General features: G+C 47.1%; 1 protein-coding gene across 4 annotated transcripts in view; it reads right to left on the bottom strand.

The window, feature by feature from the left end:
* The window catches only part of PLA2G7 (phospholipase A2 group VII), a 111,135-nt gene that overhangs the window by 26,414 nt on the left and 59,494 nt on the right, over positions 1 to 25,227 (bottom strand). For all 4 annotated transcript variants that reach the window (XM_075338815.1, XM_075338814.1, XM_075338813.1 and 1 more), the window contains 5 exons: positions 15,850 to 16,000; positions 11,746 to 11,839; positions 10,175 to 10,243; positions 6,344 to 6,497; positions 5,996 to 6,109 (listed from right to left, as the gene is read on the bottom strand). In XM_075338815.1, the coding sequence (XP_075194930.1) occupies positions 5,996 to 6,109; positions 6,344 to 6,497; positions 10,175 to 10,243; positions 11,746 to 11,839; positions 15,850 to 16,000 (582 nt within the window). The remainder of the gene's footprint in view (positions 1 to 5,995; positions 6,110 to 6,343; positions 6,498 to 10,174; positions 10,244 to 11,745; positions 11,840 to 15,849; positions 16,001 to 25,227) is intronic.

Below are 25,227 nucleotides of genomic sequence, written 5' to 3'. Positions count from 1 at the left end.
GCAGGAGCAATGCTATACGGTGAGCTGCCGACTCTGCTCTGTGCGGCTCACTCGAATCTGTGCGGTGCGGCGGGGTGACTGTTCAGTGGGCGATGAGGGCTTCTTCAAAAAATAGCGCCTAGAGTCGGCGCGTGCGCAGATGGAGCTCTCGACTCAAGCTGTCATCTGCACATGCGCTGACTCCGGCCGCTATTATTTGAAGAAGCCCTCACCGCCGACATGTTAAGAATGGCCCGTGACTCATTGCCCGCCGCACAGAGCAAAGCAGCCCTGCAGAGCAGCGATGCGCAGAGCAACCCCGCGCAGAGCAGAACTATGCCGCACAGAGCAGAGCCGCATCCACAGTCTTGGCGCAGAGCAGCCCCGCACAGATCAGAACTGTGCCGCACAGAGCAGACCCACATCCACAGCCCTGGCACAGAGCAGAGCAGCTCCGCACAGAGCAGAGCCGCACCGCACAGAGCAGAGCAGCGTCCACAGCCCTGGCACAGAGCAGAGCAGCCCCGCACAGAGCAGAGCCGCACCGCAAAGAGCAGAGCAGCGTCCACAGCCCTGGCACAGAGCAGAGCAGCCCCCGCACAGAGCAGAGCTGCACCGCAAAGAGCAGAGCAGCGTCAACAGCCCTGGCACAGAGCAGCGCCTGCAGTGAGTATCTGGGTCCCCCTATGTACCACTTGCAGCATCGCCATATTCCAATACTGTTTATGCCTCCTGTAACCCCCGCTCCGCTGCCGGCCCCCCTCCCTAGTAAGACACCATCAGATTAATTTGGACCCTATTTTTTCACCTCTTATTCCCCTCCAAATTTGGGGGGGCGTCTTACAATCCGGTGCGTCTTATAAAATGTAAAATACGGTAGATCATGATGCTGAAAACTAAAATTGTCTCTTTATAACTTAAAATATTAAATTCAAAAGGTAATGTGTCTGAACTGGAAGCAAATGAAGCACGTTTGCACCAAGAAGATAAGCTCATAGTACACACAGATTGTACAAAACAGTTTCCTCCGGTTATGAAATGTGCCTCTACCTCTCCCCCGATAACATACTGAGGAAATACAGTGCAGAAATACAGGTTGCACTTAAGGACTTCATTCACATTCATTTCAGCCAAACCTGTCGATTTCGGTGTTACCAGCTATTGGCACCCTAGCTCCTTGCTCATCTGTTTTCCAGGGCTGTTTATGCAGATTGCAATCATAAATCGCAATCTTGCAGTCCCAAAATGCATTTGCAGGGATGCACTAATTTTTCACTATTTCTTTCCGAGTTTCATTTGCAAAAGACCCATATGTACTTTATCTATTTGCGTGCATTTTAGCGAGTCTTTTTTTTTTTTGCAACTTAACCCTGAATAGCATGGAACAGGGTGTATATGTAATTGAGTATATTTAATGCTAAAAACTGTGCTCCTACAATATCTGGGGAAGCATTCATACATAGGGGTAGATTAGGGACAGAATAGGTCTAGAATCAGCAACGTATAAGCCTTAGGCCACCTCCATACCCCAATTATCTCGTAGACATCAATAGTATTTTATCCTCCACATTCAAATTATCAAGGTGTTAAACGTTAGAGTTAAAAATTATATTTTACAGGACCTTTTTTATATAGTTGATGGGGCCCTACAGTACCATGCTTTGTCTTTAGTCTATATATTTCTTACTACCCATGGAACTGAGAAGAGTAATGTACTGCTGGAAAGGGCTGCATTATAGGGCAGTATATAGAGGGACTGAGAGGAGTGATGTTTTGCAGGAGGAGGCTGTATAGGGGCTGAGAAAGTGATGTGCTGCATGCAGGTCCACACTCAGGGCATTACAACCGTGCCTCCTGTAAGGGGCCCCGTGATCAGAGGCCAGGAGGGGGGCCCGGCTGCTGAAGGCCCCTCCTCTTCCATTCCTCTGATCCAGGGGTGGGCAATTAATTTTCCCATGGGGCCGCATGAGAAATTGGGATTGGTTTAGAGGGCCGGACTAATATAATTAACTCAGTTCTACCCAATATACTACATCACTACACCCCCTCCATATACTACACCTGTAATAAACTACACCACTACACCCCTATATACTATACCTGTATTATACTACACTCCCTCCATATACCTGTAATATACTACACCCCCATATACACCTGTATTATACTACACCACTATATAATACACCTCCGATATACTACATCATTACACCCCTATATACTACACCTGTAATATACTACATCACTACACCCCATATACTACACCTGTAATATACTACAACTCCATATAGCACACCTGTAATATACTACAACTCCATATAGCACACCTGTAATATACTACAACTCCATATAGTACACCTGTAATATACTACATCACTACACCCCTATATACACCTGTAATATACTACATCACTACACCCCTATATACACCTGTAATATACTACATCACTACACCCCTATATACACCTGTAATATACTACATCACTACACCCCTATATACACCTGTAATATACTACATCACTACACCCCATATACTACACCTGTAATATACTACACCTCCATATAGCACACCTGTAATATACTACATCACTACACCTCCATATAGCACACCTGTAATATACTACACCTCCATATAGCACACCTGTAATATACTACACCTCCATATAGCACACCTGTAATATACACCTCCATATAGCACACCTGTAATATACTACACCTCCATATAGTACACCTGTAATATACTACACCTCCATATAGCACACCTGTAATATACTACACCTCCATAGAGCACACCTGTAATATACTACATCACTACACCTCCATATAGTACACCTGTAATATACTACACCTCCATATAGCACACCTGTAATATACTACACCTCCATATAGTACACCTGTAATATACTACACCTCCATATAGTACACCTGTAATATACTACATCACTACACCCCCATATACTACACCACTATATACACCTCCATATAGCACACCTGTAATATACTACACCTCCATATAGCACACCTGTAATATACTACATCACTATACCCCCATATACTACACCACTATATACACCTCCATATAGCACACCTGTAATATACTACACCCCCATATGTCACACACCCTGCTTCCCATACAGCCTGCACCCCCATATCACACACACTACACCCCCATATGTCACACACTACACCCCCATATGTCACACACCCTGCTTCCCATACAGCCTGCACCCCCATATCACACACACTACACCCCCATATGTCACACACCCTGCCCACATATCTCACCCTGCCTGTACTCCAACTTACCCCTCTCAAACACTCTGCACCCCTTCACATCCTTCTGTCAGTCTGCAGCCCTCATATGCACTCACCCTGCAGCCCCCTCCCCCTCATGTCCCCTCTTTTCTTATTACCAGTCATCATATGTCCACATCTCCTTCAGGATTCAGTATCTTGCTTTCTGCCCAGCATCCTGTGTCTCCTCCCACACAGTCACATGGGCGTGACATCATCGCAGGTCCTGGAAGATGAATTATTCTGTCTGCTGTGCTGCTTCTTCTCCTGCACTGACTGTGCGGACCTGCACAGGATCTCTCCCTGCTCGGCACGCTGCAGCCCGGCTCCACTGCACCGGCTGAAGACGGGCGGGCCGGTCACAGAGAGCAGGCGGGCCGGATGTGGCCCGCGGGCCGCCCCTTGCCCAGGTCTGCTCTGATCACTGGGCCCCAGAGGGCGGGGCCGCCATCAGGGTAAAGGCGGGGGCCTGGGTCGCTCACAGAGAACTGCCCTCTCTCTTCCTGCTGTGCACTGATTTGTGATTGGTGCAGAGCGGGACAGGAAATGTACTATTGAGGCTGATGTGAAGGACCTGTCAGGTCATCTGACTAATCATGTGCCTGATTACATGACCGGTTAACTGGCAGGTCCTGTAGCTGTTCAGCTGCTGCAGCCTCCGTGCAGGTCCCAGTGGTTCCTCTCCTGCTCTGCACTGATCAGGAGCTGTAAGATGAGGTAGTGTATAGTGTATGTAACTGTGCATGTAGTCTGTCTGACTCTGCCTCTCTCATTCCCTGTCAGTCTGCCTCTCTCATTCCCTGTCAGCCTGCCTCTCTCATTCCCTGTCAGTCTGCCTCTCTCATTCCCTGTCAGCCTGCCTCTCTCATTCCCTGTCAGCCTGCCTCTCTCATTCCCTGTCAGCCTGCCTCTCTCATTCCCTGTCAGTCTGCCTTTCTCATTCCCTGTCTGCCTGCCGCTCTCCTTGTCTGCCTGCCGCTCTCCTTGTCTGCCTGCCGCTCTCCTTGTCTGCCTGCCGCTCTCCTTGTCTGCCTGCCGCTCTCCTTGTCTGCCTGCCGCTCTCCTTGTCTGCCTGCCGCTCTCCTTGTCTGCCTGCCGCTCTCCTTGTCTGCCTGCCGCTCTCCTTGTCTGTCTGCCGCTCTCCTTGTCTGTCTGCCGCTCTCCTTGTCTGTCTGCCGCTCTCCTTGTCTGTCTGCCGCTCTCCTTGTCTGTCTGCCTCTTTCCTTGTCTGTCTGCCTCTCTGTCTCTCCACAGAAATCACATTACCTCACACATAAGCTTCTTATACTATGAATGTCCTTTGTTGCCTATAGCAACCAATCACAGCTCCTAGTAATGACCTGTAGCTCCCAGCTCCATTAACTTTAATGTAAGGAGGTTTTTTAGCGAATAACTAAAGCGCGGGGTTAAATTTTTCCCTCAAAACATAGTCTATGATATTCCCAGAGTCACATGAGGTGTATGTGCAAAATATTGTGATTGTAAAAGACAGTGCAAATTCCTTTTAGCGGGCACACACACACACACACACACACACACACACACACACACACAGCTTTATATATTAGATATAGGCATATGTCTGATGATTCTGACAGGCTCATCATTTTGATGGCCCAAAAAACGGTGCATGCAGCTTTTTTCGGGCTGTCAAAATGACGACTAGCGGTTAAAGTTTGATTGGCGAAGACTGTTTGCAGAATTGGAGATTTCCAAAAGTGATGGTGGGACTGTGGAAGGTTGGAGGTCAGTATGAATAGGAGGATCTGAGCTCCCCCGGTAAATGCATCACCGGGGTCCTTTCTCTGGGGGACGGTGCAGGGAGGTCAGCTCCGTGTTCAAAGAGGCAAAGTCCAGCAATAGAAAAGGTTCGAGAAGTAGAGACGGAGCTGTGGTGGAGTCTGAAGGGGGCCCAAAAGTTTGGCAGTATGGGGCTCTGGAATTCCTGGTGACAGCCCTTACTGCATGACAGAGCTGCTGTGCACCCCAATTTGGTTTGTATTCCACCTGTCTTGATTTTGGCAATTGGTAGCTGTTCACATTCAGCCATTAAGCCCTTGTCCACAGGCTATTTACTTCATGCAGCATTTGCTTGGGCCTGTCCCGCCATGATTCAGTCATGGGTACGGGATTGAAAAGCACCAGGTAGGTGCTGCTAAGAACAGTCCTACTTTTTTCATATGTGAGGCCATATGGCACATTTTAAATAAAAATATTTTAGAGTAGGACTGCCCCAAAGAGATTTGCCGTGACGTGGCGGGGTAGCTCAAGAAATTGCAATTTTTTGCCAAAAATCTCAAATTTTAATAATAACACAGTTTGGAATTTTTAGTGCAGTAGTGCACATTTAGTGCTGGCTATCTTGTTTTTTTCTTTTTTAAAGTATCTATAGCCATCTCTAGATAAACATCACGTTTGCAGCAGGTCGTAACAGCTAGAGGAGGTTTATTAAGTCCTGAAGACACTTGTCATGAAGGGGTGAATAATTCTGAGACAGTAGTCAGTAATAGTGGTATTTTGTGGTGAATTTGACAAAAATACTTGTTATATTCATTGTGTTGAGCTGGTAACATTTTTCTTTTTTGACTGGTTTATTGTAAACCTCAGAAAGTTTGTAAATTTGTAACGAGGGATGAATCCCTTGTGCTGCAATTGTATAAAGTGCTCCTCTTCTGTACCCACCTTACTGATTGCAAATACATAATGTACTTTCTGTACTCACCTTTAATAACATCCAGTTAAAGTTGGACGGTAATACATTAGTGACTGGTTTCCCAGAATTGATGTCCAGCATCAGGTCTAAGGCTCGTAAACATTCATCTGCTCTCTTCTGGACCTACAGGAAAAGAAAAGAGGAAAAGAGAAATGAAATGCAGGAACCCACCACCCATGGTGAAAATTAGCAAAGTCCCACTGACTGAGAAAGTCCGTTACGTTTCTATCATTGACCTCATCGATTTTACCTTTGGCATAATCTGCAATGGAGGCTCTGAGTGAACGTGCGCCACAAATGTGAGCAGAACCCGAACAGACCAAAATGGTTATTAGAATGATACAGAAGCCCCCGTACCTGCTCATGTCGCAGAGGAAACTCATCTTCTCCCGGCTTTAGAGGCCTTCTGTACAGCCAGACCTCCTCTAAGGGTTCTCGAACCTCGTCCTCCTGAAAGCCATCGGCGGAGGAGCACTCTCGGAAATAAAACGTGGCAGATGCAGATTCATCTCTGTCAGACGCAAACAAAAGTTATAAGAGATCTTAGCGTGGGCTGAAATTTCACAACTTATCCCCGAAAACATAGACAGTGAACATACAGATTTAGATACAGAATTGCTGTGAACGCAATCTACGTAATTCTAGAAAGATAAGACCACAACCCATTCTTAGCTAGAAATATAAAGACTTTTGTTTGCTATATATGGTTGTGCTCAAAAGTTTACATACCCCAGCAGATTTTTTGCTTTCTTAGCCTTTTTCAGAGAATATGAATAACACAATATCTTTTTTCCCACTCATGGTTCGTGGTCGGGTGAAGCCGTTTATTATTAAACTACTGTGTTTTCTCTTTTTAAATCATAATGACAACCAGAAACATCCAAATGACCCTGACCAAAAGTTCACATACCACAGTTTTTAATACGATGTATTGCCCCCTCTAAAATCAATGACAGCTTGAAATCTTTTGTGGTAGTTGTGGATGAGGCTCTTTATTTCCTCAGATGGTAAAGCTGCCCATTCTTCTTGGCAAAAAGCCTTCAGTTCCTGTAAATTCCTGGGCTTTCTTGCATGAACTGTGCACTTGAGTTCTCCCCAGAATGGATCAATGATATTGAGGTCAGGCAACTGAGATGGCCACTCCAGAACCTTTACTTTGTTCTGCTGTAGCCAATGACAGGTCGACTTGGCCTTAAGTTTTGGATCGTTGTTATGTTGGAACATCCAAGTACGTCCCATGCGCAGCTTCCGGGCTGATGAGTGCAAACTTGCCTCCAGTATTTGCTGATAATGTGCTGCATTCATCTTTCCTTCAACTTTGACCAAGTTTCCTGTGCCTTTGTAGCTCACAGATCCCCACATCATTAGCAATCTACCTCCATGCTTTACAGTAGGAATGGTGTTCCTTTCATCATAGGCCTTGTTGACACCTCTCCAAATGTAACGTTTATGGTTGTGGCCAAAAAGTTCGATTTTGGTCTCATCACCACAAATTACCTTGTTCCAGAAGTTTGGAGGCTTGTCTCTGTGCTATTTGGCATATTGTAGGTGAGATACTTTGTGGCATTTGCACAGTAATGGCTTTCTTCTGGTGACTTGACCATGCAGACCATTTTTCTTCAAGTGCCTCCTTATTGTGCATCTTGAAACAGCTACACTGCTAGTTTTCAGTGAGTCCTGTATTTCAGCTGATGTTATTTGTGGGTTTTACTTTGCATCCCAAACAATTTTCATGGCAATTGTGACCGAAATTTTTGTTGCTCTACCTGATCGTGGTTTGGTTTTTACAGAGCCCCTGATTTTCTATTTTTTTAATCACAGTTTGAACACTGCTGACTGGCATTATCAATTCCTTGGATATCTTTTTGTATCCCTTTCCTGTTTTATACAGTTCAACTATCTTTTTCCGTAGACCATTGACAATTCTTTTACTTTCCCCATGACTCGCAATCCAGAAACGTCAGTGGCTGGATGAAAGATGCAAGAGTCGGTCTGGATCCCAGAAACTCACTCAGCTTTTATGCACACACACTGATTACAAGCAAACAGGTCACAGGTGATGAGGTTACCTTTATTTGCCATTCAAACCCATGTGTGTCAACTTCTGTGCATATTATCAGGCCAAAATCACCAGGTATGTAAAGTTTTGATCAGGATCATGTGGATGTTTTTGGTTGTCATTATGATTTAAAAAGAGAAAACAATAAATGGCTTCACCCAACCACTAACCATAAGTGGAAAAGTTTGTGTTAACATTCATATTCTCTGAAAAAAGGCCAAGAAAGCAAAAAAATCAGCTGGGGTGTGTAAACTTTTGATAATTGTATATCAGACTATATAAACCTATTAGCGACAAGAACTGGAAATTCACTTTTTAGCAACTGAACCCCCCTAAAGAGGTAGACATTTTTGATTATTGTGCTTTAGTTTTTTCCTAGCCTTTTTCCAAGACCACGATCCTTTTATTTTTCCGTTTGTTGTATGAAAGGCTTCTTTTTGTTGAACTAGGTGTTGTTTTGCATGACACCACTCACTATATCACGTAACATACAGAAAAATGGGGGGAAAAATGTAAATGGTAAAAACAAAACAACCACCCATAATAATCTTTTTTTAATTTTTTTTCCAGTGTTCACAGTGAAGCAAATATGATTATACTGACACCAGAATTCATATTTTTTTTCCCTTTTATTTAAATGCTTTTTTCTCCCTTCTTAGATTTTAACTTGTATCGCCGGTGGCCCATAACTTATTTTTCCTGTCCATGGAGAGTTGTTTTTCCATTGGTTCCACTGTGGGGAAAGTAATGTGTGTGTTGATGGCTTTAGATCACATTTTTGGAGAGAAGTGCAATGATAAAAATTCTGGCATTTTATTATCAGAATTTTTTTTCTTAATAGTTTTTTATTCTTTACAGTGTTTATATTATAGGTTAATCTATTTTGGATTTTCATAGATCAGACTTATGGTTTTGGCGATACCAATATGCTTTATTCAATTTTTTTTTTAAATTTGTTTAGTTTTGGATTGGAAAAATTGGGAGCAGGGGGTCAAACTTTTATGTTTCTTTCAATTTCTTAAATATATATTGTTTTATATACTTTTACATATTTTTTTTAATCTCTCTAGGGGACATGACCTGCGAACAGTCCATCTCTTGTCTTATATACGGGAAGATTTTATTTTTACTATATACTGCAATACAAATCTCCAATTCATAGGAACACTCATTAGGCCCATGGCTTCCGTGATAACTGATCGGCGCCTTCTTATTGTGTAAAGTGGGATGTAGTGGCTGCCAGGACGGACACCTGTACGGATTCAAACCATGGCAATACGGCTGTCAGAAATAACAGTGGCATCTAAATGGTTAAACACCAGCAAATAGAGCAGACTAGTAGATGCCGGCTGAGTATCCAACTATGTACAGGGCGGGCTCAGCTTCTGAGCCAGCTCCATACTCTCACACCTGATCTTCCTGTCAACTACTGCCCAGAGATATACTACACTGCGAACTGTGTTACATCTCTGTCCCAGGTCTGGGCCCTGCCCCCTTCATCTTGGTATGATAGGTTTTCTTGTGCGCCATATCGGGATTTGCAAGTAGCCCGGTGTGCTCCCATGTGATCAACTTCCTCTGGCTATTTAAGGGCTTCCAAGACTCCCTCCTGGGATTTGGTATTAAGACTTTTAATTTGTTTGTGAACAACCACCTGCCTCCGGTCTTCAGGACGTCTCCTGGTTGCCTTCGGCTTTTAGTACCTTTACAACCTTGTCTGTGGGTTACAGTACCACAGTTACCTACCTGCCTATGGTTTCCAGTATCACTACTTCCTTGACTGCACTTTCCAGTATCACTACATGTCTGCCTGGGGTTTCCAGCATGTCTTCCTGGCTGTCTGCGGCTTCCAGTTCCACAGCAACCTACCTTCATGAGGTTTTCACTATCACAAAACCTGCCTGCGGTTTCCAGTATAGCTAACTGCCTGCAATTTCTAGGACGTCTTCTTGGCTGTGTGCAGCTGCCAGTTCCACAGTTACCTACTGTCTGTCTGAGGTCTCCAGTCCCTGTGCTGTCTGTGCCCTACGTGCTTCACCTATCTGCTGAAAAAAAATGCCCATGTCCCGTGTGACCACCCGGACCCCGTGCTTCCCATAGTGGGCGCCCTTGTGTGACGCAACAATTACCTGTGCTCCACTGCAGCAACTACAAATCCCTGCGAGGCCAGCCCAATGCAGATGGCAGAATACAATGTCCTGCGGAGATAAAGAGCACACAATGAAGACAGTAAGGCTATGTGTCCACGGTAGAATGTACCTGCGGATTTTTCTGCCTGAAAATCCGCGACTTTCGCGGCAAATCCGCACCCGCGGATTTGCCGCGGATTTTGATGCGGATTTTTTTTCCCCATTCAAAGCCAAAAATCCGCACCAAATCTGCACCAAACAATTGACATGCTGCAGATTTTTCCGGATCAAAATCCGCGGCAAATCCGCAGCGGAAAAATCCGCAGCATGGGCACAGCATTTCCAAAATGCCATTGAAATGGCTTGGAAGTGCTGCTGCTGCAGATTTTCGGCAAATCCGCGGCAAAATCCGCGCAAAATCCGCGCAAAATCTGCAGCGTGGGCACATAGCCTAACTCTCAGCCAAGCTGATCACCACTTCAAGGATATTTACATCAAAGATGGTGCCATAAATGCTTGATAAGTGTAGGACCCTCACCGATTGTAAGGTACCCTCGTCACCCCATTCCCGCACTGCTGGTTGCCACTGCCTCCATATAGATCAGTGGTGAGGGGTGATCTGCTCTGTTTGCTATGTACTTCCCATAGATGTAAATGGCCAAGTCCCCATGGAACTGTATGGACAATTTTACGGACAGATCCCAGACATTTACAGCATTTCCATTGGATATTCCATTAATGCTTAAAGGATATGGATGTGTGGGCGTTATAGTATGGGAGCTAATGTGGGGGCCATTATACAGTTTGGAGACTACAGTGGGGGGCCTGCATACAGTATGGGAGCGAATATGGGGGCCATCATTCAGTGTGGGAACTACTGTCAGGGACACTGCACTGTCTTTTGGGGGAGTAGTGAAGACGTCATACGAAGTATAGGGGAGCTGTGTGGGCATACCATACTGTGTATAGGGTAGCTGTGGGCCCATCATATTATGTATAGGGGAGCTCTGTGACTTTCATACTGTGAATAGGGGAGCTGTAGGTCCATTACACTGTGTATAGGGGAACTGGGAGCCTATTATACTCTCTATAGGGGAGGTGTGGGCCCATCATACTATGTATAGAGGAGCTGTGGGCCTATCACACTGTGTATAGAGAAGCTGTGGACCCATCATACTGTGTATAGGGGAGCTGTGGACCCATCATACTATATATAGGGGAGCTGTGGACCCATCATACTATATATAGGGGAGCTGTGGACCCATCATACTGTGGATAGGGGAGATGTGGACCCATCATACTGTGGATAGGGCAGCTGTGGGGGTCCATCATACTGTGTATTGGGCCATCTGTGGGCCCATCATACTGTGTTTCTCTAAGACAAATATGTTAATAAATAAAGTTATTTTTTCTAAACTAAAACCTCAGTATTCCTGTTACATCACCATGTTTGCACTTTGCGATTAATTAATGGGTTTTGGGTTGCAATTTGGGCACTTGGTCTCTAAAAGGTTCTCCATCACTGTACTATACAATACTGCAGTGGATAGGTGGAGCGCATGATGTGTTACCTGAAAGCTCCAAGGCCGTGGGAGAATATAACCAAAGGATATTTCTCTCCGGGCTTGAAAGGTGCGTTCATCTTTGCAGGACACTTTACTGATCCTATGTAAGAGAGAAGGACATATTATATGTAGGATGTTACTATAATGATTTCCATGTGTAGAATGGCCAGTGCAAAACCAAAGAGCGTTAATGAGGACGACCCCTGATCATATGTTCTGTTAGGGGATAGGGACATATTTACTGGTGGTCTCCTAGACAAGCAGAAAGGACTGCTGTTGCCACCTTGTTATACCTGGTAAGTCCATACATTATGCGTGGTGATACTTTTTAGAGATTAAGAGGGCTTTACACGCTAAGATATCGCTAGCAATTGCTAGCGATATCGTACGCAAAAGCATCCGTCCCCGTCGTGCATGCGATTTCGTGTGATCGCTGCCGCAGCATCACACGCACTTACCTGGTCTTCGGCATCGCTGTGACTGCCGAACTATCCCTCCCTCAAGGGGGAGGGCCGTTCATCATCACCACGACGTCACTAAGTGGCCGGCCAATCAAAGCGGAGGGGCGGAGTTGAGCGGGATGTAACATCCCGCCCACCTCCTTCCTTCCACATTGCGGCCGGTGGCAGGTAAGGAGACGTTCCTCGCTCCTGTGGTGTCACACACAGCGATGTGTGCTGCCGCAGGAGCGATGAACCACATCGATAATCAACAATTACCGATTTTTGGTTTTGGAACGACCTCTCCATGGTGAACGATTTTCACCATTTTTGAGGTCGCTGGTAAGTGTCACACGCTGCGATATCGTTAATGACGCCGGATGTGCGTCACTAACAACGTGACCCCCGACAATAAAACATTAACGATATCGTAGCGTGTAAAGCCCCCTTTAGTCTTGTTTTTACAAGCGGTGCAATCGAGCCGCAGCATTATTGCCCAAAAGTGTACTATGATCAGGAACTGATTATTTCAATTCCCTATTACTAAAATCCCCATTACAAAACACTTGTACTAAGCTGCCAAATATAGACTCAATCATTTCTGCATTTGACCGATTGTTAGAAAACCTACATAGTCTAACCGCAATTACACTACATGGAGAAAAGTATTGGGACGTCTTAATCTTTATATTTCAGCTTTTCATTAATTTTACTGAATTAGAAAAAAAAAAAAGCTGCTGCTAGTACAAACTGCTGCAAAAATAAATTATCAATTAAAAACCATATCTGATATATACTGTTCAAAAAAAATAAAGGGAACAGTTAAACAACACAATGGTATTTTAGTTTTCACTTTATTTTTTTGAGCAGTATATAAAAATAATTGCAACAGAAAGGGGAAACACATTTTAGAATATAATTTTAGATGCCCTTTGTGGTCTTAGGAAAAAATAAATAAATGTAGAGGGAAAAAAAATATATACTTGTTTGTTTTTCACATTTCTTTCCAATGTTAGTGAAAAATAAATAATACAAATGTAAAAATTAGTTCCTATTAATTATGGGCGGATCCGGACTACAAAAATCTGGATCCGCGTGGTTTCAAAAGGTACCCGGGTGCTGGTCCCGGGATTCTGGGTCTTGATCTGGATCTGGCACTGGGGAAGTTTAAAAAAAAAAAAAAAAAAAAAAAAAAAGGAAAAATAAAGAAAATAAGAATGAAGCAAGAACTTCATACTTACCGAGACTTTGTTGCGGCTGTACACTGTTCCCGCGACCTCTCCTTCACTTCCTGGGCTGCTTATTAGGCTCATCCATATGCTCTGCTTTCCCCGCCCACCGGCCGTCCTGGTTTCTGTGATTTGTTGCAGTCAGACAAGCTCTTACCCTGTGTGACAGCATCTGACTGCAACCAATCACAGGCGCTAGGATGGCCGGTGGGCGGGAAAAGCAGTGTAACTCTCTGTGGGTCAGTATCGTGGTATAAAAATAAATAAATTATTGGCGTAAGGTCCCTCTGTTTAGGATACCCAGCATAGATAAAGCATATGGCTACAGGCTGCAGCCCCCAGCCGTGCACTTACCTTGGCAAAATTAGAGGAACCGCATATGGCTTTTTTTTAATTTTAATTATTTAAATAAATAAAAATAAAAAAAAAAAGCAAGTATCCCCCCCATTTTGATATTCAGCCAAGATAAAGCCCGAAAGCTGGGGGCTTGTATTCTCAGGCTGGGAGGTCTAGCCTAAAAATAGCAGCCTGCAGCCGCCCTGGATTGTCGCATCCATTAGATGGATGCGCGCTGCAATTTCATCGTGGGGCCTTGTGTGGATTACGTTGGACCTGCAGGGGTGTTTTGGGGTTAAAGGGAACCAATCATCAGGATTTTCGTCTGCAAGATAAAGCCAGTGCTATACTGGCGATATCAGGCAGATTATCTACATACCACTAGTGGTCAGCTCGGATGTTTAGGCTTTCAAATCCAAGAAAAGTAAACTTTAAAAAATCGTCAGCTTCCTGAGTGGCAGTTGCAACAGAGCTGATATCTGGGTGGGTATTCAGATGTATTCCCGCCCCCCTGCCTGCTGTTCCTCCCTCTCTCTGTTCTCTATGCTAATGTTATTATTCATCTTTTTCGTCACTAAGATGGCGTCGGAGTTGGCACCTGCGCATAGTGCTTATCTCCGGTGCCATCTTTGTGAAGATGGTGTTACTCCCCATTATTCTAGTCTTGCGGCTGAGAGGGCGACTCATGCGCCCTTGTTTCTTCAGCTCTCGTTGTGACCGCGGGAGTGCGCGCGGTCACAATAGGAATGGAGAACAGCTGATCGTAGCAATTAGCTGCAGAAGAGGACACCGGGCCGCCCCAGGACACCATGATGGCTTAGAACACCGTACCGCCCCAGGACACCAGGATCTTCAGAAAGTTGGCACCGGAGATAAGCACTATGTGCAGGCGCCAACTCCAACGCCATCTTAGTGACAAAAAAAGATGAATATTAACATTAGCATAGAGAACAGAGAGAGGGAGGAACAGGCGGCAGGGGGGCGGGAATCCATATGACCACCCACCCAAATATTATCTGCTCCGTTGGAACTGCCACTCAAGAAATTTTTTTTAAAGTTTACTTTCTTGGATTTGATAGCCTAAAGGCCGCTTTACAAACAGCCTCATCGCTAACGAGATATCTCTGGGTCAAGGAATTCATGACGCACATCCGGCCTCATTAGCGACCTCGTTGTGTGTGACACTTACGAGCGACCGCTAACTATCCCAAATACTCACCAAATCGTTTATTGTTGACACGTCGTTCATTTTCAAAATATAGTTGCTCGTTATGGACACAGGTTGTTCGTCGTTCCTGAGGCAGCACACAACGTTGAGTGTGTCATCCCGGGAACGACGAACAACAGCTTTCCTGCTTCCTCCGGCAACGAGGTGGGAGTGTCGTTCTTGCGGCTGCTCTCCGCCCCTCCGCTTCTATTGGTGGCCTGCTGTGTGAGGTCGCTGTGACGGTGTATGAACTGCCCCCTTTAAAAAAAGAGTTTGTTCACCGCCCACAGCGACGTCGTTAGAAAGGTAAGTTCGTGTGACGCTTACCTGCGATATTGTTCGCCACGGGCAGCGAATTGCCCGTGATGCACAAACGACAGGGGTGGGTGCTATCGCTAGATATGTTGCAGCGTGTAAAGTGGCCTTAAACATCAGAGCTGATCACTAATGATATGTAGATAAGCAGCCTGATAGCTCCAGTATAGCACTGGCTTTAGCTTGCATACGAAAATCCTGATAATTAGTTCCCTTTACTAAAGTGGTGAAAGAGGGTATTTTTTTAAACTTTTATTCCAAATAAAGGATTTTTTTGATGTTCATGTTTATTTACTTTCACTTACAGATTAATGATGGGGGGAACTCATAGACGCCTGCCATTACTAATCTAGAGCTTAGTGACAGCTGTGGGCTGCCATTATCCTCTTATATTACCCCGAATGCCACCGCACCAGGGCAGTCGGAAAGAGCCGGGTAAAGAGCCGTGCTTATTGCATCTAATGGATGCGACAATTTTGGGCTGCTGCAGCCTGTTATTTTTAGGCTGGACTACTAAAACTGAAGAATGTCGTGTCCTAGGACAAGAAGTAACAGAACACAAATAGTTTCTAGTAAAACCTACCAAAATAGTAACTGAAGATAAAATCCACCATCGTACGGTTGAGATTTAACGTGTCTGCCATTCCCAGGTAGTACTCTCTCCTTGGGATCCACACGGCCTCTTCATACTCGTCACTATCCACACATGGGTAAAATAACCGCAGAAAGCTTCCCTGTGGGCAAAGAGGCAGAAGCACCAACAATCAGTGTCACCACCATAGCTAATGCATTTGTTTTCAACCCTATTTGAACTTTTCTCCAGGCCTAATTTAGATTGACAACATACAGGTCACCTGGACCCATTTGAATGTGTCCATAAATGAGCTCCATAAAAAAAAAAAAAACAGTATGAAGACAGAACGATTGTTAAAGTGAACCAGTCACCAGATTATACAATGCAATCTGCACATATTAAAAAAAATAATGTTTAAAAAAAAAACAAAAAACACTTGCTGTTTAAATGCATATATGAATGATGGACCGCATAATCGTTTTTGGAAGTTTTTCTGCCCAATATTAAAACAAAAAAAATGTAGCTCTCTTAGGTCACATTTTGCTTTTACTTTCAGGATTATATAGTCAGACACGAATTATCTAAATAAGAAAACCAGCCTCATCAGCTCTAGAAGATTTATTAATGTATGTATCTGGGGACAAATTAACTTTAATACAAATCTGACCCCTTAGGCTATGTGCCCACGTTGCGGAAAATTTGCGGAATTTGCCGTGATTTTTTCGTGGAAATTCCGCGGATTTTTCAAAAATCGGCAGTACAGCGAGTCCCCAGCCATGTCTATGGCATTTGGGGAGCGCTGTGCCCATGCTGCGTTTTTTTACGCAGCGGAAATAATGCGAATTTCCCTGCGGAAAAATCTGCAGCATGTGAATTATTCCTGCGGATTTCTCCGCAGGGTCCCATACTTACCTGCCTTGATAGCAGCAGTACAGACTGGAGCGCAGTGGAGCTAGGAGCAGGAAGGAGGAGGTGGGCGGGGCCTGCACGAGCTTCAGTCATGTGACAGCCAGAGCTAGTGCAGGCCCCGCCCACCTTCTCCTGCACAGTGCACAGATACGGCCGGAAAGTGACGTGCTGCATGATGGAGGCAAGTATGAATGCCCCAATCACGCCAGCGCTTGTTCTGCATTGAGGATGCAGTGCCGAAGCCATGGTACTGTATCCTCAATGCAGTACACCGCAGCATATCCGCAGGCCATTCCGCTGTACAAGTGCAGTATGTAAACAGACAAAAGTTGTGCTGCGGATTTCTGCCAGCTCCTGCGGATATAACCGCAGGACACTCTCCCCATGGGCATGTGGCGCCCTGGACTAGCCAGGTCGTCACAGGTACTGCAACACACACCCCCACCCCGAGATAGGCACATCAGCCAGACACAAAATCCTTGTTGCCTCCCTCCAGGGGCTGATGTCCACACCAGGTGGGGTGGAGCCAGGCGGTTGGCCCCACCCACTGAGGAGTTTACAGTCCTGGAGGCGGGAAAAGGAAGTCAGAGAGAGAGAGAAAAAGAGAGTAGAGAACAGTTAGGGAAGTGGAGGAGTGAAGTGGTAGTGGAGGAGCAGACTGACCGAGTCCGGGTGTGTGGCCTGGGCACTAAGAGCAAGGTTGGCAGACGGTGGTGGCCGTCTGCAGGAGAGGCGAATCAACGCGGAACCGTAGGACCGGGGTCGGGCGGTGGCCCGCCAGTACCGAACCGGGGAGCGAAGTTAAGCCAGCACACACAGGCAGGGCCCGCGGACCCCGACCAGGCTTGGAGTCGCCGTTAAAGATCAAATCCGTCAGTGACCGGAACCCCAGGGGTTTCCTAGCAGCTAAGTCCCGATAGAAGGCAACCATCCGACCAGCAGAAGGAAACAGCTACCGCCAAGGCTAGAATTCCGAGGGCCAGAGCCTGCGAGCAAAAGGGCTCCTCCGGCACATATATACGCTGGGGAGCGGGTTACCAGTGGGAACCCATCGGGACCGAATATACACAAAGGTGCAGGGAAAGGCAGCCACCACCAACCGTCCGGGAGAAGCTACAGCAGCCGGCTGCGGGACCCGTCCAGCCAGCCGTTTGGTTTACCAGAGACTTTGCGTACATTTCTGGCTGAGTGAGTACCACTGTGCCATCCGGCACCGCGCCACGCTGCCCCAGTGCCACGCTGCCCCCGTGACCCTGCACCTCACCAACCCTGCCTTCCCGTCACCTCACCGGGCCCCGGGACCACCAACCCCTACCCACGGAGGGGGAAAACAACATCCCAGCTGCTCCATGTCATCGCTCCCGGGATCCCAGTCATCAGCAGCGGTGGTGCCCACCTTCACCACAACCCGTGGGTGGCGTCACGGACTAAATCCCCAAACCAAACTACCCCCCCTTTCACTCACGGGCGAGGAGCGCCGCTCGAGTCCCCGGATCCGGCCCACCGCTCAGCCACCGAGCAGCCATCGCAACAGCGCCGGACCCGAGCGTTAGCGAGAGCGCAGCAGCGAGCGACGGTGTCCTCCCCGCCTGCGACAACTTTGCGTCACGAACAGGATCTTACCGTTCTACTGGCTGGTAGAGGTGCGCCTTGTGTCCCGCCGGCGGTGTCCGGCCAAAAAATTTCAGAATCCGCCATCTTGGGCGCGAAGATTTTCCCGCTCGAGCGTCTTCTCGAGCAGTGGAGGCGCGAAAGCCGAAGCCCCGCCCCTGAAGAGGAGGTGCCGAGAAAAGACGAAGGGGGGAAGGATGGCGTCCTCCGGCCGCATGTAGCCGAGGCTGTAGAAAACGGGGACGCCAGGACTCCGTGCTAACATCGTTCCTGGAATCCTGAAGCCGCGGCACTATGTCCACTCCACCTGTACAGCCGAAAGACCAGCCGCCTGCGCCCGGGACTGTGGCGTGGATGAGGGCCCGAGTCACAGAGTCTAACCAACGCCATCGGAATCGGATACGCCTCATGGCGGACCAGTGGACCACCGAGGTGGAGGCGCTGGTAGGGATCGCCCAAATGCACGAAATGGGAGTCGACGTGATGGATCTGGTGAGTGACCCACGCCTCCATGTCCCATAGGGACCGGCCGCTGCGGCTGGGAGGCCGGGTCTGATCCTGGCCCAAGTACCGTCCTTGCCATCCCCCGTGGGGGCTGCCAGTGCTGACCTACCTGGCCCGCTGTCCCGTACTATAGCGGCAGGGCCCGGAGTGCTGGTCTCAGGAGGACCGAAGGTCGGGGAAACGGAGACGGCTGTAAGCCCGGATGCTACCGTTGGAGGTGATTTGCCTGACATGGAAGGAAGTGGGGCCCCGGCCGTCTGCCCAGCCCAAGAGGGGATGCCTGCCCAGGAGGAGACCGATAGTGATAGCTCCGGCCCTGATACAGAACCGGTCTCTGAGTCCGAGGAAGCGGGTGAGAGCCTCCCTGACGGCAATGCGCCAGTAGCTTTCTATGTCCCACGCGGCGGTGGGAACGGATACCGGGCAGCCCTCTCCCACTGGAACTATTACCGTATGTTTGCCCTGTTGGGGGATGAGACCACCTCAGAGGAAGAGGTGGAATAGGCAGCGGTCCCTCCGTTGCACCGTTGTCCCCGTTGGGACCATCAGCACCGTTATAAGAGAATGATAAGACTAATCAAACCGAGAGAATGACCTGATTGACACCGTGATTGACCCGGCCGTTGCCGGCAAGTTGTCCCCGTGGGGACCCTTTGTTGCCGTTGGCATGAAGAACTCTTCATGGACATGCCTGAGAACTAGCAAGGCACCCACGAACTGGTGGGATTGTAAAAAGTTGTGGGATGTTTCTGCTGCCGCTCCGGAGAGGCAGGTTTGGAGGATGGGCCTGGAGGAAAGAGATGGCCCAGGCCCGCCACTACCGCAACCGGTGGCGATCCTCTGGGGGTCAGGGGTCCCCCTGGACGTGGGGTCCCCTGAAGTGACCGTCGGGTGCGAGACACCGTACCCCTTCCCGCTCGGGCAGCCTGGACTGGGGTCAAGGGGTGCTGCCCACTTCTTAGGGGCAGCATCAGGGCTAGGTTGCTTGGGTGGGAGAGCGGAAGCCGTCCGTCCGTTGTTATTAAAAATGTATATATATGTGTTTGCAACGTTTAAGTGACCTGCCTCCCGTAAGGGAAGATTTGAAATGCATACTGTTGTTGTTTTTATATCTTTTCAGTTAAAAAAATAAAAACCGGTGGTGGACGGGCAGCCCGCGGACGGTCTGCATTTAACCAAGGGGGAATGTGGCGCCCTGGACTAGCCAGGTCGTCAAAGGTACTGCAACACACACCCCCACCCCAAGATAGGCACATCAGCCAGACACAAAATCCTTGTTGCCTCCCTCCAGGAGCTGATGTCCACACCAGGTGGGGTGGAGCCAGGCGGTTGGCCCCACCCACTGAGGAGTTCACAGTCCTGGAGGCGGGAAAAGGAAGTCAGAGAGAGAGAGAGAGAGAGAGAGAGAAAGAAAGAGAGTAGAGAACAGTTAGGGAAGTGGAGGAGTGAAGTGGTAGTGGAGGAGCAGACTGACCGTGTCCGGGTGTGTGGCCCGGGCACTAAGAGCAAGGTTGGCAGACGGTGGTGGCCGTCTGCAGGAGAGGCGAATCAACGCAGAACCGTAGGACCGGGGTCGGGCGGTGGCCCGCCGGTACCGAACCGGGGAGCGAAGTGAAGCCAGCACACACAGGCAGGGCCTGCGGACCCCGACCAGGCTTGGAGTCGCCGTTAAAGGTCAAATCCGTCAGTGACCGGAACCCCAGGGGTTTCCTAGCAGCTAAGTCCCGATAGAAGGCAACCGTCCGACCAGCAGAAGGAAACACAGCTACCGCCAAGGCTAGACTTCCGAGGGCCAGAGCCTGCGGGCAAAAGGGCTCCTCCGGCACATATATACGCCGGGTAGCGGGTTACCGGTGGGAACCCATCGAGACCGAATATACATAAAGGTGCAGGGAAAGGCAGCCACAACCAACCGTCCGGGAGAAGCTACAGCAGCCGGCTGCGGGACCCGTCCAGCCAGCCGTTTGGTTTACCAGAGACTTTGCGTACATTTCTGGCTGAGTGAGTACCACCGTGCCATCCGGCACCGTGCCGCGCTGCCCCCGCGACCCTGCATCTCACCAACCCTGCCTTCCCGTCACCTCACCGGGCCCCGGGACCACCAACCCCTACCCACAGAGGGGGAAAACAACATCCCAGCTGCTCCCTGTCATCGCTCCCGGGATCCCCGTCATCAGCAGCGTTGGTGCCCACCTTCACCACAACCCGTGGGTGGCGTCACGGACTAAATCCCCAAACCAAACTACCCCCCTTTCACTCTCGGGCGAGGAGTCCACCATCGCAACAGCGCCGGACCCAAGCGTTAGCGAGAGCGCAGCAGCGAGCGACGGCGTCCTTCCCGCCCGCGACAGGCACATAGCCTAAAGGGTACTTTACATGCTGCGACATCGCTAGCGATCTCGTTAGCGATGTTAAATTCTAGATCGCAAGTACGATCTTTCGAGATCGCACATAGGTCATTTTACACATCGCTAACGAGATGGCTAGCGATGTCGCAGCATGTAAAGGCCGGTTTCACACTTGCGTTGAACGGCATCCGTTGCACTGAGTTGTGTGAACGGATGCGTTGCATGTAGTGGCACAACGGATGCAAGGGATCGTACAAAATAATGCAATCAGTTATAGTTTTTTATTCTGGACTTTACACAACTGGGCATGCACAATTGTGTAAAGATGGTTGCGTTAACGAAATCCGTCAAATGACGGATTCTAACGGAATCCGCCACCATAGGCGTCCATTATAAAAACAACGGACGCCGACGGAATCCTGCAGGTTGCGTTTTTTGACACTCCGCCAAGCGCAGGAAAACGCTACATGCAGCGTTCCATCCGCTAGGTGGATGCAACTCAGCATCGACTGACTGATGCAACGCAAGGCCATCCGTTGCTATTCGTAGCTTATAAAAAAGTCTATGAGGAATAAAACAGTTTCCTGCAACGTTTACCGTAATTCCTCAAGGCGGCAGATAGCAACGGATGCTGTTCAATGCAAGTGTGAAACCGGCCTTAGAGCACTCGTATTCGCAGGCACATTACTGTGTGCAGCCAACATCGATAATTTATTGGCCCTAGCTCAATCAGCCAAGATACTTTCTTCCTGAAAAAGCACCACACCTGTCTAGAGGTCATGTCTGATGGCAGCTTAGCTCCATTGAGTTAAACTGGGATGTGCTACAATACCACGCACACAATATGCACTCAGTTTTGGAAGAAAGCAGCTAATCTAATGGGTTCAGGAAATGAGTTTGCTTCAGTCATGGAAGGTATTGACTGTTAGGGTACTCTCAAATGAGCGTATGAATCGGACGAGTGCAATACGACAAAATCTCAAATTGCACTCAAACCAATGTTATTCAATGAGGGGAGAGCAGATGGTCAGCTTTTTTCTCATCCAGATGCGATTGTCTGCGAGAGCCATGTCACCCGTACCCATACATCGGACAGCACTCGGATGATATCCAAAGTGGTTTATTTTTATTACAGAAGGATTTTGGAGCAGATCTGCTCTAAAAAAGAAAAACTAAGTCATTGTAAACAAGTTTATGGTGTTTTTAAAGGCGAGGCTACATAGCACATAATACACAATGTACTACACAATAGGTATGTATAGATATGTAAAGTCACTTTTTTCACATGCTTCTAAGTACAGGTCATTATTTTTGTCTCATTGGCATGTGGCCTCTGTCGTAATTCTCTTCCTTGTTCCATTATTATAAGTAGTAAATTAATTACATGATAATTGATTAAATAGATTATGTAAGTGAAACGCATGACTAGACACCTGCAATAACATAGTATATTTGTAAGGTGTGCACATAGAGGAAAAGGAGCACATGACAAAATTAACTTTTTATCTATTAATTTTTCATTTTTTTCCTCTTCTGGTCAAGATTTACAATTCTATTCTTCTGTCTACACAGCTGAATGGGGTCTTGCTTTTTTTCCTTGCCGAGTTGTAGATTTGAATGGCATCATTCATATTACCGTATAATGTACGAGGAAGCAAATTACAAGTGCATCCGACATTGTTTTTTGTGATTTCGTTTTTACTGTATTTATTACTATCAAGGATGGTTTTTTTTCCACCACTTTAAAAAAAGAAACAACAACTTCTAGGCCATGCAAGGCTCCACTGGGAAATTAAATATATAAATATATAAATAGCCTCTTCAGAAGGAAAGAAGAGGAACTCTAGTGCTACTTATTGGAAGTAGCGATCCTAAAAGGGGGCTTTACTCGCTACGATATCGTTAATGTTTTATCGTCGGGGTCACGTCGTTAGTGACGCACATCCGGCGTCATTAACGTTATCGCAGCGTGTAACACTTACCAGCGACCTTAAACGTTCTCCAAAGTGGTGAAAATCGTTCACCATGGAGAGGTCATCCTAAAACCAAAAATTGTTAATGGTTGTTTATAGATGTTGTTCGTTGTTCCTGCAGCACCACACATCGCTGTGTGTGACACCGCAGGAGCGAGGAACCTCACCTTACCTGCGTCCCACCCGCTCATCTCCGCCCCTCCGCTTTGATTGGCCGGCCGCTTAGTGACGTCGCAGTGACGCCGAACGTACCTCCCCCTTGAGGGAGGGATTGTTCGGCAGTCACAGCGACGTTGCAGGGCAGGTAAGTGCATGTGAAGCTGCCGTATTGACTGTTCGCTGCGGCAGCGATCACATGATATCACATGCACGACGGGGGCAGGTGCTTTTGCGTACGATATCGCTAGCAATTGCTAGAAATATCATAGCGTGTAAAGCCTGCTTAAAAGTCAATATCAACCTTTTAAAGAGCCTTGACTTAGGATGGGAAACCAAACCAGACATTCCATTTGCAGACATATGTTTCAGCGCGTTTGCTCTTCATCAGTGCAAAGCAGGAGCTCCCATTTGCCTGGCTGAGAGGGTTGCGATGGGTGGTCTAAGTCTGAAACGTGTTTGCAAATGGAGTGTCTGGTTCGGCTTCTTATTCTAAGTCATGTGTCACGGCTAGGGTTCAGCGGACCCGGATCTGCAAAATCCGGGTCCGCACACGTGCACGATCCAGAAATTATAATATATATATACACACATATATACAGTTAGGTCCAGAAATATTTGGACAGTGACACAAGTTTTGTTATTTTAGCTGTTTACAAAAGGTGTATCTGTCTCTAAGTCAACAGTAAAGAGAAGACTCCATGAAAGTAAATACAAACGGTTCACATCTAGATGCAAACCATTCATCAATTCCAAAAATAGACAGACCAGAGTTAAATTTGCTGAAAAACACCTCATGAAGCCAGCTCAGTTCTGGAAAAGTATTCTATGGACAGATGAGACAAAGATCAACCTGTACCAGAATGATGGGAAGAAAAAAGTTTGGAGAAGAAAGGGAACGGCACATGATCCACGGCACACCACATCCTCTGTAAAACATGGTGGAGGCAACGTGATGGCATGGGCATGCATGGCTTTCAATGGCACTGGGTCACTTGTGTTTATTGATGACATAACAGCAGACAAGAGTAGTCGGATGAATTCTGAAGTGTACCGGGATATACTTTCAGCCCAGAGTCAGCCAAATGCCGCAAAGTTGATCGGACAGCGCTTCATAGTACAGATGGACAATGACCCCAAGCATACAGCCAAAGCTACCCAGGAGTTCATGAGTGCAAAAAAGTGGAACATTCTGCAATGGCCAAGTCAATCACCAGATCTTAACCCAATTGAGCATGCATTTCACTTGCTCAAATCCAGACTTAAGACGGAAAGACCCACAAACAAGCAAGACCTGAAGGCTGCAGCTGTAAAGGCCTGGCAAAGCATTAAGAAGGAGGAAACCCAGCGTTTGGTGATGTCCATGGGTTCCAGACTTAAGGCAGTGATTGCCTCCAAAGGATTCGCAACAAAATATTGAAAATAAAAATATTTTGTTTGGGTTTGGTTTATTTGTCCAATTACTTTTGACCTCCTAAAATGTGGAGTGTTTGTAAAGAAATGTGTACAATTCCTACAATTTCTATCAGATATTTTTGTTAAAACCTTCAAATTAAACGTTACAATCTGCACTTGAATTCTGTTGTAGAGGTTTCATTTCAAATCCAATGTGGTGGCATGCAGAGCCCAACTCGCGAAAATTGTGTCACTGTCCAAATATTTCTGGACCTAACTGTATATTTTTTTTTTCCTCTCTCTCTCTCTCTCTCTCTCTCTATAGCCGATCCGCTCAACTATAGTCACGGCTCTTTAAAAAGGGACAATACTAACTTTTAAGATTGCTACATCCAATACGTGGCACTAGTTTGTCTGGTATGATGACAAAAAAGAGAATTTTGTTTACTTACCGTAAATTCTTTTTCTTATAGTTCCGACATGGGAGACCC

Source organism: Anomaloglossus baeobatrachus, chromosome 3 (genome assembly GCF_048569485.1).
Source record: "Anomaloglossus baeobatrachus isolate aAnoBae1 chromosome 3, aAnoBae1.hap1, whole genome shotgun sequence".
Classification (NCBI taxonomy): Eukaryota; Metazoa; Chordata; class Amphibia; order Anura; family Aromobatidae; genus Anomaloglossus; species Anomaloglossus baeobatrachus.
Note: the sequence above shows the minus strand (reverse complement) of the source record. Positions and strands in the feature narration are given on the sequence as shown.